This window comes from Pectinophora gossypiella, chromosome 11 (genome assembly GCF_024362695.1).
Source record: "Pectinophora gossypiella chromosome 11, ilPecGoss1.1, whole genome shotgun sequence".
Taxonomy (NCBI): Eukaryota; Metazoa; Arthropoda; class Insecta; order Lepidoptera; family Gelechiidae; genus Pectinophora; species Pectinophora gossypiella.
The window spans coordinates 9,945,543-9,959,658 of record NC_065414.1 but is presented as its reverse complement, the minus strand read 5'-3'; the positions used below and the strand labels follow the sequence as shown (position 1 = coordinate 9,959,658).

Sequence of the window (14,116 nt, the reverse complement as noted above, 5' to 3'; positions counted from 1 at the left end):
TTTTGATTCATCGTCGGAGGGTTGATGCAATCTTGGGGGATTCTTTTGAAAGCTTTTCGATATCGAAGTTGAGTTTTGAAAAGTACTGACCACAGCTCGTTAAATGTTTCAAGATAAGAACCATCATATAATATCAGAACTATATTCCCAATCGGGCTAGGCAGGAATACATCCATCGCAATAATATACTTCAAGAGTTACCTGATTAGCTTTGTTGATTTGCTTTTTCAGCCCGGCGAACGCCATGGTTGGCCTTTCGCTTTTGGAATACAGCCCGAAGTCTGAAACAAAAAAGGACAATTTAAATACATGCCATTCATGATAGTCCGTTATTCTCACCTCCATAACGTTATCCCGTTATTCACGAGGTCTGCTTACCTAACCTGAAGATTTGATAGTATTTGACATGTTTTTTTACAGACAAACTGTCTGACGTTCCACCCGCGAAGGAAAAACCAGCCCAATACAGGTTTTTACCTCCGAAACGCATTTATCGGGAATGTGGGTTTCCTCCCGATGTTTTCCTTTACTACTAAGCACGTGATAATTATTTATGATCCAAACATGAATTCGAAAATCATTGGTTAGGCACATGCTAGGACTCGAATGTGCGAGTTTACATTAAGAGTCAAAGCGTCCTTCCAACTGTGCTACCATAGTATGTTCTTCATCATTTAGTTTTTCTTCACCTCCTACTGGGACGGGGTACTTTATTGGGTCACCTTTAACTGTCCTGTTTTAACCTCGTCATTAATGCACTACCAAATAATATGTAAGGTTTCTCAACCTTAAGTGTTTAGGCGTACATTAAACAGAATTACATTACATTTTTAGTTCTGTGCAATAAAGTATATTTGATTTGATTTGATTTGATTAATTACATTATGACTGACAATAATGTTATTATTGACAAGATATTGAAAGGGAGGTTATGTTACATAGCACGAGCACGTGAGAGACGAGTCGTATATCACTTTTACGACGCAGAATTTATTACACGACCAATGGATCTGTACAACTTTGTACGGACCGAAAGTTGGCCGCAAGGCATCGTGCGGGAGGACTTTTTGTACGTAATAAAATAGTTTTAGCACCAAAACTGTTGGGAACTTGTACTAGTTGAGTTCTAGGAACAGACCGGGTGTACGGGCCTGTAGTTGGCACGGTGCCACGCGGCGCGATCGATACGCGCGACCGTGGCGTTATGTAACGCGGGTCAACAATAACGTAGTTTACCCTAGTGGCGCATTGTGACCGGCCGATTGACCGCGTTACCCTACTACACTTTACTCCATTAACTTTATCGATATTCCAAATCTGACGCGGAAGTGTTTGGGGAAAACAAATGAGCGGCTTATCTTGTAGGTGTGCTGATACTGATGTTATGTAAGACATGGCAAGACGTTGGGTGAATCTTTTTTAACTGAATTCGTGGAGAAAAGAACATAGTAACCCTGACACCAGAGTTGACGAGGTCAGGCATTGATCACACAACCCATACGAGAGAAGAACAACGAAGATGTTGAATATATAATAATAATAAACATTTAATATTAAAAAAAAATGTTTAGCCTTTCCATGTCTCACTATAGAATAAAGAGAACGGAGTACGTTACTAATTATAATCATAAATTCAAATAACGCCAAAGGTATTAATAAAAGCTTAATACCTTACAGACTCCGAATCTTAAGCATGTTCGGGATAATGTTAAATCGATAACGTTCTTAGTAAGAAAGTAACAAAGAAACACCACTACACGCTTCTCTTAAACATTTTATATTGTCAGATGAGTAAATCCGTAGCACACTTGCGATTTAACAAGATTTGCTACGGCGTAGCTCAGTAACTTTAGCGTAGACGGCTGCTACGAGGCTAACATGTTGTCCTGTGTCTGACGTTATTTGTAGCGAAAGTGCTACTATGCTTACAAAGGAGAATAATCTTATGTGTTTACATTACTAAAGAAACTAAATTGGTTATAATATCGTACAAGTAGTATAGGTAGTATACGAACAAAATGGTGCTAATTCCTGTAAATACCATCTAATTTTATTTTAAGTTATATCTGTCATTTTCTTATGCGCCGAAAAGGAAAGGGACGGGTAATCGACAAGCATAAAATTTATGGAACACACGTCAATTTTAAGCACAAATCTAAACCAACCGTCAAAAAATTTTACATCCGTCAATAACCCGACACAGTTAAGTAGACAGCACGTCAAACGGATTGCATACCAGCGACGTACCTTTTGATTCGCCCGGGTTATTCATTCATTTACTCAATTCTTCCTAAAATTAAGAGCTGTGAATCATCCGTCCCTTTCCTTTTCGACGGATATGAAAATGACGGATATAACTTAAAATAAAATTAGGCGGTGTCTGCAGGAATCGGGGCCAATATCAATCTAAAATAAAGATACAGACGGTTAAATAAAGTGTTGAAATGTAATAAATAAGCACAGAGCGTAAATATTACATATCACAAATATTAAGATAATTTTAAAATGAAGTGATATTGTCCCATAGAATTGAATTACTTACTCAATTAGATTATAAGACACGTTATTATTACAGTTTACATATCTATTTGCAAATTAAAAAGGTAAGAGAGAAATTTGAGAGTACGGATATGATAAAGTCCAATATTGATGTGACATTTAAACACCTACGGAACGTTAAATATACATACAATAAAGATAAAACAAGCAATTTCATGCCCTATGTGGCTAACGTCGTTGGTTCCCCCACTGTACATACGAACGACACGTGGATAAAGGTTATATCGCCGTGGGCGGGCAGGCTTCTAGTGACGGTCCGTGAAATCTAACTACAGTACACCAACGTTTTTTTACTCAACTATATACGACTAAGGGTGGTATTAATAAACGAATCTCAGCTGAGACTGCCCTCAAGATCATGCTCAAGTCCCTGTTTTATATGAGAACTGTCACATTGACATGATCTTGAGGGCAGTCTCGAAGCTGAGATTAGTTTATTAATACCACCCTATGACTCTTTATACTTCTTCTTCTCCCGTTGTCGGAAATAGTGTCACAGCGAACGTAATGCCCGCTGCGACACTAAAAAATAAAATGTGATATGTACGGTCATGAGCATTAATATGTATACACTTTGGTACCATGTCACATTAACTTTTTTAACAAATTGCACTGTAAGTCTCACTAAATGTCAAATATGTTAGTGCGACAGAGTCCTAAATTTTCTCGTTACTCGAGTACATAATTATTCAAAAATATAACGTAATGACAGAAGCATATACAATGTGGCCCAGAAGTTCACGTTCAATATGAAAAACTAGATAGAGAGGCTCATTAGCTACCAGAAACAACCCCATATATGTTTTCTACCTTACTTCAGAAATAATTATTTCGTCGCTATTTCTTTCTTTATCATTATTTTATTTTACTTCATACGTATCCCTAAGGAAACGGATCACTAGCTGAAAAAAATAAAACAGCCAAATCAGAATAAATAAATATAAATAGATATTGGAAGTCAAAGTGAAAATTTGACCAACATTGCTTCAGTTGTTAAAACTTTGCCGAAGAATAATAAACACATGAGGTTGTCATAGACCCTAAAGGTATTTCCAAAAAGTCCTCCATTTAATAGGCTTTTAGAAACATTAAAAAAAGTACCCTTAATAGGGGCAAAAAACGAAGTAATCGGCCCTCGAAGATTGCCAGACAGACAGATTTGAAGGAAAAATTTCATATTATTTATAGAATTATGTTGCTACCTAAATTGCTTTTCTTTATTTTAATTAGAATAATAATGAGTGGAAAATGTATTATGTAAGTTGAGTGTAATAAAAAGGGTTATCATTTGTACCCAAAATAAAGGTAAAAGATGCATATGTCGTTATCCATCGAATTAGAAGGTTACCGACAGAGGGATTGTGTCCTCTAACATGATGGACTAATGTTATGGGCGATGATAGGCTGATCCCTTATCACCATAAGGTTCATCATATCCATCGTTGGACTTCGTATCAACAGTGGCTGCAAGTTGTCTTTGATTACTTGTGGCTCTGCCCACCCCATTAGGGATTACGGGCGTGAGTTTATGTATGTATGTATGTAGAAGGTTAAATAAAGAATTTTTTTTTACAACGCCATCTATATTTTTTGGGGAACGTAGCATGGAAAGTCCCTTATTACTGGAAATCTTTTTCATCATATGAACGAAGAGAAGAAAAACTGTTAAAATAAAACACATCACTGTTTAAAAATAGTAAGCAAACCAATTTCTAAAACAAGATATAATGAAGCGATGGCATGCCAGGACAAACCCAAGACGGTTTATTGGTATGTCTGCATTATTCCATTTATATGTACATTTTTTTGGTTAAATAAAAAAAAAGACCTAAATATCAAGGTATGGTGATCGACTTCTTTTAACCATCATAATCAGTAATTTAAGAGCCACACTCTTGTCGGTGTAGTATTCATGTCTAAAATTAGTGAAAAATAGGACAGTGGGAAACTCTTACTTGTCTTTTAACCATAAGCAAATGTTTTTTTTAAATATTGAAGCATCGGCCTTTTGAAGTAAAGAAACAACCTATCTGTGAGTCGGGTGACTATTCATATTTAAAACTTAATCCTCTGACAAAGCTCTCATATGCTCAACTGCTATAATGGTTTTGCGCACATACACATCCGATAAACGCATTTCACATTAATGAAAATGACTTTAAAATGTTGGATCATATTTAATGAATTATGCCCTTTATAATTTCTGAGATGCGCTAGACAATTGTTTTTCCCCTTACTTCATAGTCATTTGCGAATTCAAAGTCCAAATAATATCAAAACCATCGATCACCGCGATGAATACAATATAAGTAATATAACATAACAATGTAACATAAGCTCACGAGTATAACCCAATTGGGGTAATGAGAGGTACATCCATCGCATAGAACTAAGTACCCACACTGAGCTTTCTGTTAAACCAATAATGGTGCTAATTCCTGTAAATACCATCTAATTTTATTTTAAGTTATATCTGTCATTTTCTTATCCGCCGAAAAGGAAAGGGACGGGTAATCGACCAGCATAAAATTTATGGAACACACGTCAATTTTAACCACAAATCTAAACCAACCGTCTAAAAATTTTACATCCGTCAATAACCCGACACAGTTAAGGAGACAGCACATCAAACGGATTGCATACCAGTGACGTACCTTTTGATTCGCCCGGGTTATTCATTCATTTACCCTTCTTCCTAAAATTAAGAGTTGTGAATCATCCGTCCCTTTCCTTTTCGACGGATATGAACATTACGGATATAACTTAAAATAAAATTAGGCGGTGTCTGCAGGAATCGGGGCCAATATTAAGTTAATTAGGCGTGGGTGTTGTGTGTAATTTTACAGAACTTCCAAAAGCCTACGCCACCACAAACACGACACGGCTATGAAAGATCGTATTGTTAGCATACTTTTGATACAAATATCTGCGAGAATTGATTGAAAGAAAATACTTATGGAAAACCTTTCAAGTTGGAATTTTAATTAGCTCCTTTACGCAAGCCTCGCCTGTGGCGGCGATCGATATATACTGCTATTCAGTTTTCAGCGAACACGTTCCTAATTCATAACAAATAATAATAGTACATCGTCCCCTTAGCATTTACCCCCTTTTTAACAGGGTCCGCTTACCTAACATGACGATTTGACAGGACCGATTTTTACCCACGACGGAACGGAGCAGGTATATGCGTTTAGGGTGAGAGATGTTTGTGTGTGCGTTTGTGCAAAGAAATGTTATTAATTATCTTCTAAACTAATAATCCGATTTTGATGCGGTTTTCAATAACGGGTTTGTGTTTGATGAGTTCATGTTATTAGACAGGTGTCATGTCTGTAACTCACTAGGGGGCGCCACAATATTAGAGTTTAGAGTCAATATTATTCGAAACGCCTCTTCAATTTATAATAGCAATTTATTTGCAATAGTTTTTTATTAGTTAATTGTTTCTGACAGGCGTTTTTTTTTCGGTTCCATTGATTACACGTAATTACGTCGAACACGGTGCTGTTTCATTGCTACCTAAATCCCTTAAAAATCAGTAAAAAAGCATATCAGGCATATTCATGGTCCTTCGAGCCAGATTTCAGAGAAGATCACAATCAATAAATTGTAGATAATACGAAGTGATTGGCGAAGATTAAAGAAAAATCAAGATCGACTATAAGTGGCACGTGGATTGTGTGGTCAAGTGAATCAAATTCATCCAATTAATCCTCATTTAATTCATAAACTTGAACCCATCACTTAATAATCAGGTAGTATTAAGTAAACAGCCTCCGTGGTCTAGTGGTTAGAGCGTTAGGCTCACGATCTGGTGGTCCGGGTTCGATTCCCGATGGGGACATTGTCGAAATCACTTTGTGAGATTTTTTGTCCAATTTCAATGCGGTTTTCAGCAATGGGTTCGTAGTTGAATGGTGCATGGTCTAAGATAAGTCTTATGATATTAACTCACTAGGAGGCGCTGCTATATTAGTGTGAAACGTTTATATTGCAATATTATTAAAATTAAAACGTATTGTCTGATTTCAATGCGGATTTCAGGAATGAGTTCGTGGGTGATTGGTGCATGTTCTCAGATGAGTGTTATAGAGGTAACTTTAAACAGAAAGCAACTGTATATAATATATAATAAGGGACTTAATATTATGTGGTAGGATGAATCACACTTATTGTTTTGCGAGATCTTACCTACACATTATATAGATTATAATTCGTATATGCTCTCTAAAAAGTCTGAAATAAAATTAAGCAAAATTAAAAATTTTGGAAAAACCCACGACGGTAAAAATATCATCGAAAAAGAATAAAATAACTCAAAACCCCCGACTTAACCCAATTATTATGTAACGAAATATTATATTAGACTTAAAAATACTTTCTAAAAAAGAGTTGATATCTCGAGACATCGGTAATAGATATACTTAAGTACCTAAACAATGAATATGGATGTTTACAGTTTTTTCCTAACGTGTCTGTTTCTCGAAGATATACTTAAATGTAGCGATAATAATTTTACCATAATACATAACCGAGGAATATCCGTCCTTCATTAGAAACTCTTATCTCTCAAGTATATAATTTCATGTTGTTTACCAATCTTTATCAATGCAACGGTGTTGCGAACGATACTCATAACAGGTGGCTCGACCTGGTTTTCCACAACACTCCATGTGTGGTGAGTCGCGTGGCGCCGCTGGCGGTCCCAGAGGACGCCCACCACCCCGCGCTGCGCGTGGAGCGCGTCGCCCCCCGCCGTCCCGCCGAGTTGCGATCGCCACCGCGCACGGTGCATAGGTATTTCTCAGCTGACTATGACTTAATAAGGAGTGCATTATCTAAGGTTGATTGGTCATTTCTTTCGGAAGTTATTATTATGGACTTGGCTCTCGGCAAATTCTATCACATTATAAATAACATAATATTAGATTTGGTACCCTTAAAAATTATATCTATAGAAGGCAAATATCCTGTTTGGTACTCGCGCTCATTAATTAAATTAATCAAAAAAAAACTTAAGGCTCATAAGAAATGGAAATGCTATAATAGATTAAGCGATTATCTTAATTATTCCGAATTGCGAAAACAAACAAAAGAATTAATGGCAAGATGCTACGACTCCTTCGTAAAGAGTGCCGAAAACAATATTTGCCGTGACCCTAAACAGTTTTGGGCCTTTATTAAATCAAAAAAAACGTCTCCTAGTATCCCGGATATGATGTTTTTGGACGACGATAAGGTAGCTGATGGTCAGGCTATTGTCAATGCGTTTAATATATTTTTTCAATCTGTTTTTGAAAGAGATTCTGATGGGACACTAACCCACACTAACGAAGTTACAAATAATAATGGAACCTTATTATCGTCTATTGAGATTTCACCTGACATTGTTGAAAGATACCTGCGCCACCTCGACGAGTCCAAGGGTTGTGGTCCGGACGGAATACCTCCCGTATTTTTAAAGCGTTGTAGCAAAGAACTTTCACTTCCCATTAGTATTCTTTTTAAATTATCTCTTTCTAACGGTATCGTGCCATCCTTCTGGAAGCGTTCTCTCGTCTTACCAATTTTTAAAAGTGGTAACAAGCACAATATTCGCAATTATCGGGGTATATCAAAATTATCAGTAATTCCCAAACTGTTTGAGAAAATTGTTTACGACAAGTTATTTCCCGCTGTTAGACCTCTTCTCGTCCCCCAGCAGCATGGATTTGTTACAGGCCGATCCACAGAGTCTAATCTATGTGAGTACTCGGATGTGATTCTGGATGCTGTGGGTAATGGTTACCGGGTAGATGCCGTTTATACCGATTTTTCTAAATGTTTTGACAAAATTTCCCATAATCTTCTAATACAAAAAATTGAACGTGTCGGTATACACGGTAATTTGCTCCGGTGGCTCGAATCATATCTCAGGAATCGAACCCAGGCAGTTGCAGTGAAGGGATTTACCTCCACATTCGTTCCGGTGACGTCAGGGGTACCCCAGGGCTCGCATCTCGGACCATTGCTTTTTAACATTTTTATCAATGATATCTTACAATGTTTCCAATTTTCTAGGGCGTTACTATTTGCGGATGATACCAAATGTTTTAATATTATTAAATCAGATCAAGACTCTGTTAACTTACAGCACGATTTAAATCGTTTTGGTGATTATTGTTCGCAGAATAAATTATTTCTTAATTTGGATAAATGCTGTACTATTTCTTTTAGCAGGAAAAAGAAACAAACTTTATTTAACTATTCTCTCTATAACAAACAACTAGTTAGAGTGTCTGAGGTCCGAGATCTGGGTGTATATTTAGATGACCAACTATCGTTTAAATCTCATATCAACAGAATTGTAGCTAAAGCATATAAGATGTTGGGTTTTGTATTCAGACAAAGTGTTGATTTTAAGCAAATAAGCACTTTACTCGTCCTTTACAATTCTTTTGTGAGGTCACATCTGGAATATGCCTCCACGGTATGGAACCCTCACTATGCTGTTGATAAAACTGCGATTGAGCGAATACAAAATAAATTTATCAAGCGCTTAAAGTATAGATTCAAGTTTACAACTCCTGACTTGCAGAGCCTGGAAGAACGCCGGGATCAGAGAGATGTGATATTTTTGTATAAAATTTTACATAATCGAGTAGAATCTCCATACCTTTTAAGCAAAATCTCACTTAGCTGTCCAAGAGCCAACCTCCGTTTGTCAATTAGACCAACATTCGTCTTGCCACGTTTCCGTACTAATTTCACTAGTAACCGCTTTATTAGACGTTCTTGCCATGTTTTTAATTCTAAATTTAACGATGTAGACATTTTCCACCTTAACTTTCAGAAATTTGCTTCCTCTATCAAAAGAAAAAAAAAGAACTTAATAGGTAGAAAAAAGTAGAAATTGTAAAATCTTTACGTTGGAGCACTATACGCTTGTCATAAATTTTCGGTCTTTTTTTTCCTCTAATTGTATGAGTTGCTTTTCTTTGAATACCCAATAGCAGGTATTATTCTTTGGTGAAAACTTGATTGGCTATTGTACTACTTATATGTGTTATATTTATAATGTGTTATAAAAGCTGTATGTTTTCCTTAAATAAATAAAAATAAAAATAAAAAAAATGATTAAATTTCTGTTGAAATTTCATATAGAAAAGGCAGCCCCCGACGGATATTCCTCGGTTATGTATTATGGTAAAATTATTATCGCTACATTTAAGTATATCTTCGAGAAACAGACACGTTAGGAAAAAACTGTAAACATCCATATTCATTGTTTAGGTACTTAAGTATATCTATTACCGATGTCTCGAGATATCAACTCTTTTTTAGAAAGTATTTTTAAGTCTAATATAATATTTCGTTACATAATAATTGGGTTAAGTCGGGGGTTTTGAGTTATTTTATTCTTTTTCGATGATATTTTTACCGTCGTGGGTTTTTCCAAAATTTTTAATTTTGCTTAATTTTTTTACAGAAGCGACTGCTTGTCTTCCAACCCGCGAAGGGAAAACCAGTTCAATACAGGTTAAGTCACATACCTCCGAAAATGCATTTCTCGGGAATGTGGATTTCGTCACGATGTTTTCCTTCACCGCTGAGCGTGTGACAATCATTTATGATCTAAACATGAATTCGAAAACAAATATTGTACAAATATGTACAATTAGTTTAAAAAAATATCACATTTTCTGAATATTTCTTTTGTCTTCTATCGTGTGGGTTAATAATTATTTATTTATTTTCATGGGATAATTTCATCGGTTGTCGGATGAATTGATGAATGAGATGAAAAAGGAATGTCGATTAATTTTATTATTGTTATATTTCTACTACATGATTAGTATGTTAGTATGTTAACTTCAGGGAAACTAAATAACAACCTAACCCAGTACCTTTTAAAAACACAACAAAATAAAAGCTAATGTAATCAACCCCGCCCTTGTAGTGCTGAGCCTCGTAAAAAAGGCGGTCCAATTATGTAAATGTCAACAAGTTAGTATCATATTACATATTTTAAGAAGCTTCAACAAAAAGCAAGTATATTAACATGATTACAACGTATCAAACGTGCCTATTTGCTAACTTGATAGCTTTTGAAATTAACATGAACATGATGATTGCTATTATCGATATCCCGCCTCCATGGTCCAGCGGTTTGAGCGTTGGGCTCACGATCCGGAGGTCCCGAGTTCAAATCCCGGTGGGGACGAATCACAAAAATCACTTTGTGATCCTAGTTTGGTTAGGACATTACAGGATGATCACCTGATTGTCCGAAAGTAAAGACGATCCGTGCTTCGGAACGCACGTTAAGCCGTGGTCTCGGTTACTACTTACTTTTGTAAGTACGTAGTCGTTACATGAGTCATGTCAGGGGCCTTTGGAGGCTCAATAGTAACCCTGTCACCAGGGTTGATGAAGTTGGTCCACCTCAAAACCCACACGATAGAAGAGAAGAATTATGCTATCTAACATCTTACAAAATTTAAGTTCGGGAAGTTTCGCTTAAATCATAAGTTCTATTCAATTCTCGATAGTTACGAGTACAAATGTACAAATTCGCTGGCTCTAATACACAATAAGTTCCCGTAATAATCATTCAAAATCACCTTAGCAACGTTGGGAAAAGTATCGAGTCTCCATTGTGATCAGTAACTTAGTAAATTGTCCCTGAAGGGAGCGATTGATGAGTAATTCAATTAATGTATGTTATCGAGAAACGACATTAATACAAGATGTTTCTCTAGAGACTACATAAGTTAATACAAAGTAATATAAGTTTTACGTAAGGCTTATGTAATATTGAGCTCTCCTTTAGCCATATTTTGGCTTCAAAATTTGAACTTACTTCCTGGATAAAGTCAATAAAACGGCAACTAATATTGTTAGTTTTCAAAGCTGAAGCTTACTTTCTGATGACTTTTTGGCAAAAATAATAAGTAATTATTTAATTACCTTTTTACTTGTGTGTGTAGTATTTGTAAATACTACGTAAAGTTCTATATTGATCAATGAAATAACGTAAAAGTTGTCAATTTTGTGCTTTTGCTGTGAGAGAATGTGTATGATTATAACATAAGGAGATTTAGTAGAAAGAAAATGCTTACACGGACAAGCAATCCTAAAAATAAAGCCATACTTATAACTAAAATCCTGAACTTTTTCAAGAAAACACAATTTCTGTCGTCATTTCGAACACAATTTCATTTCGTGTAGGATTGTACACCAGGAAGCTCCGTCATTCCGTACTGTGGTCATTTGTGTTTTTCGACGCGAGTATCTTTTGTCACGCAACCGCGAAATAGTAGCGACATGGAACAAACATTGAAGAAAACAATTTCATACTGGTTCACTGGTACTGGTGGTATGTAAGAGCAAGTAATAAAGAATAGAAAGAAAGTATTTATCCGTGCTAATACGCTTTCTTTCTTTCTAACGAAATCAGCTTACTTTTTCTGACAATAAGGTGATTCAAGCCTGCAATGTGTAAATGTCCTCATCCATCAGGGATTGAACCCGGACCTCCAGATTGTCAGCTCAACGCTCTAACCACTAGACCAGGGAGGCTGTCATTTTACATTTACTTACCTTAATCCCAACAAGAGGGTCAAAACAAACAGTCGTGGTGACTTACTGAGTCGTAGTCGGAAATTAATCTTTAACTTGCTTTGATACTTTATAGAGTCAAGTTGGAGTCCTAAACCAACAAACTTGTGAATGAATGGTTGCACGATGTGGTTGCATGTCCTTGATAAATTTCTTCAGAGGTTTGATAAATATCAAAATGTTAATATACTAAGAGGAGCTCGGTGGCGCAGCGGTGAACGCGCTCGGTTTGCGATTGTTGAAGTTAAGCATAGGATAGGTGAGCACAAAAAACAAGCTTTCATCTCGAACTCCTCCGTGCTTCGGAAGGCACGTTAAGCCGTTGGTCCCGGCTGCATTAGCAGTCGTTATTAACCACCAATCTGCCCTGGGCCCGCGTGGTGGTTTAAGGCCCGATCTCCCTATCCATCCTTAGGGAAGGCCCGTGACACAGCAGTGAGGACGTTAGTGGGCTGGTGATGATGATGTGTTATTAAAATCACGCCTGTATCCGCGAAGGGGTAGGCAGAGCTGTATAGTACACAGATACACTACACACTCCTCGCCAGCTAAGTCCCACATAATAGGGGGCGAGAGTATTGCAAAATATGGTTAATAATCAAAATGTTAGAATGTGTCAGCTCGGTGAGGGTACCTCTGACTACTCCAATTGGGATAGTGGTGAGCTTATATCCCCATTTAAACGCGGTAAGAACCCGTTATTATGTGCTTTAACTATGATAATAACCGCGTAAACTTAAAACAATATCGTTACGAATACTGACAAGTAAGAGATGTTGAGAGTCTTGAGGGATTGAAGTTATTAGGGGTCTATATTAAAATCCATAATTGAAAATGCCTATATTGAAAATCCGTTATCATTTAAACACTAAAATCCATAACTTTAATATATATATATTTAATTTTTTTTTTTCTTTGTGTCAGAATTGGGTCTCAGGCTCAGGGAGAAAACAGGTGACTCCCGCTCCGGCTCGTTCCTGGTCCAAAGGCTGGTCATTGCCATTCAACGCGGTATAGTGGATAGTGTTGTGGGCACCTTTGCTCCGGGAACAGTGAGGGGCGGGTTATTTAATGACTAGTTTTTAAGTTTGTTTTTGTGACGTATTGTTATATTAATATTGACAATTATTTTCTATTCCATTACTTTTGCGACGGAAAATTCCACTTGATATCAACTCAGAATCATGGTCCCAATCATCCCTTTAAAAAAGTATATCTTTAATATAAATAATGTCAATATAAATAACGATTAAAAATATATAATTAACACCCTTAATTTTAATACCCATAAAAGTTGAAACCCATACTCTTAATATAATATAAAACAAATAATAAATCAGCTTAATGACGAAGGCGACGATATTATCGTAAATCCTGATTTTACCATTACCACTCTTCCAATTCATTAATACCTACCTATTACACTAAAATCTTTAATGCTATGCTCTGTCCAGAGACAGGTATTAATGGATTTGCAGATTTATTGCTTTTTATGCTATGAATTTTAAAGCTATAATTTTTAAAATTATGGATTTTCATTAATATGCTTAATAATGATATATATATTTTTATGTTATTCATTCTAATTGGTATGCAAATTACAGTTATGTCAAGTCTGGTATGGATTTTTAAAATAGGGTTATTAATTTTATGCAACTTAAGGGACACCCAGTTATTAGATATACTCTGAACCGTCGTGCGTGTATGAAACGATTGATGAATGTGGAGGAAAATCTCAGGATCGAAGCAGATGGAATTCCATAGTCTTTGTTACTCCGGGGGGAAACAGGTGTGAGTTTATATAGAAGTACGTAGTCGTTACATGAGTCATGTTAGGGGCCTTTGGTGACTTAATAATAACCCTGAGTCCAGAGTTAAAACTTAAAACCACCAACCCACACGATGAAAGAGAAAAAGGGAATTGCCTATAAGTGCTTTCATGCTGCATTTCCGA

At 36.3% G+C, this 14,116-nt stretch overlaps 1 protein-coding gene across 7 annotated transcripts in view; it reads right to left on the bottom strand.

Annotated features, from left to right (window-relative positions):
• LOC126370563 (endophilin-A) overlaps positions 1-14,116 on the bottom strand; it is an 83,209-nt gene that overhangs the window by 31,331 nt on the left and 37,762 nt on the right. For all 7 annotated transcript variants that reach the window (XM_050015483.1, XM_050015481.1, XM_050015485.1 and 4 more), the window contains exon 2: positions 202-281. In XM_050015483.1, the coding sequence (XP_049871440.1) occupies positions 202-246 (45 nt within the window). In that variant the 5' untranslated portion in view covers positions 247-281. The remainder of the gene's footprint in view (positions 1-201; positions 282-14,116) is intronic.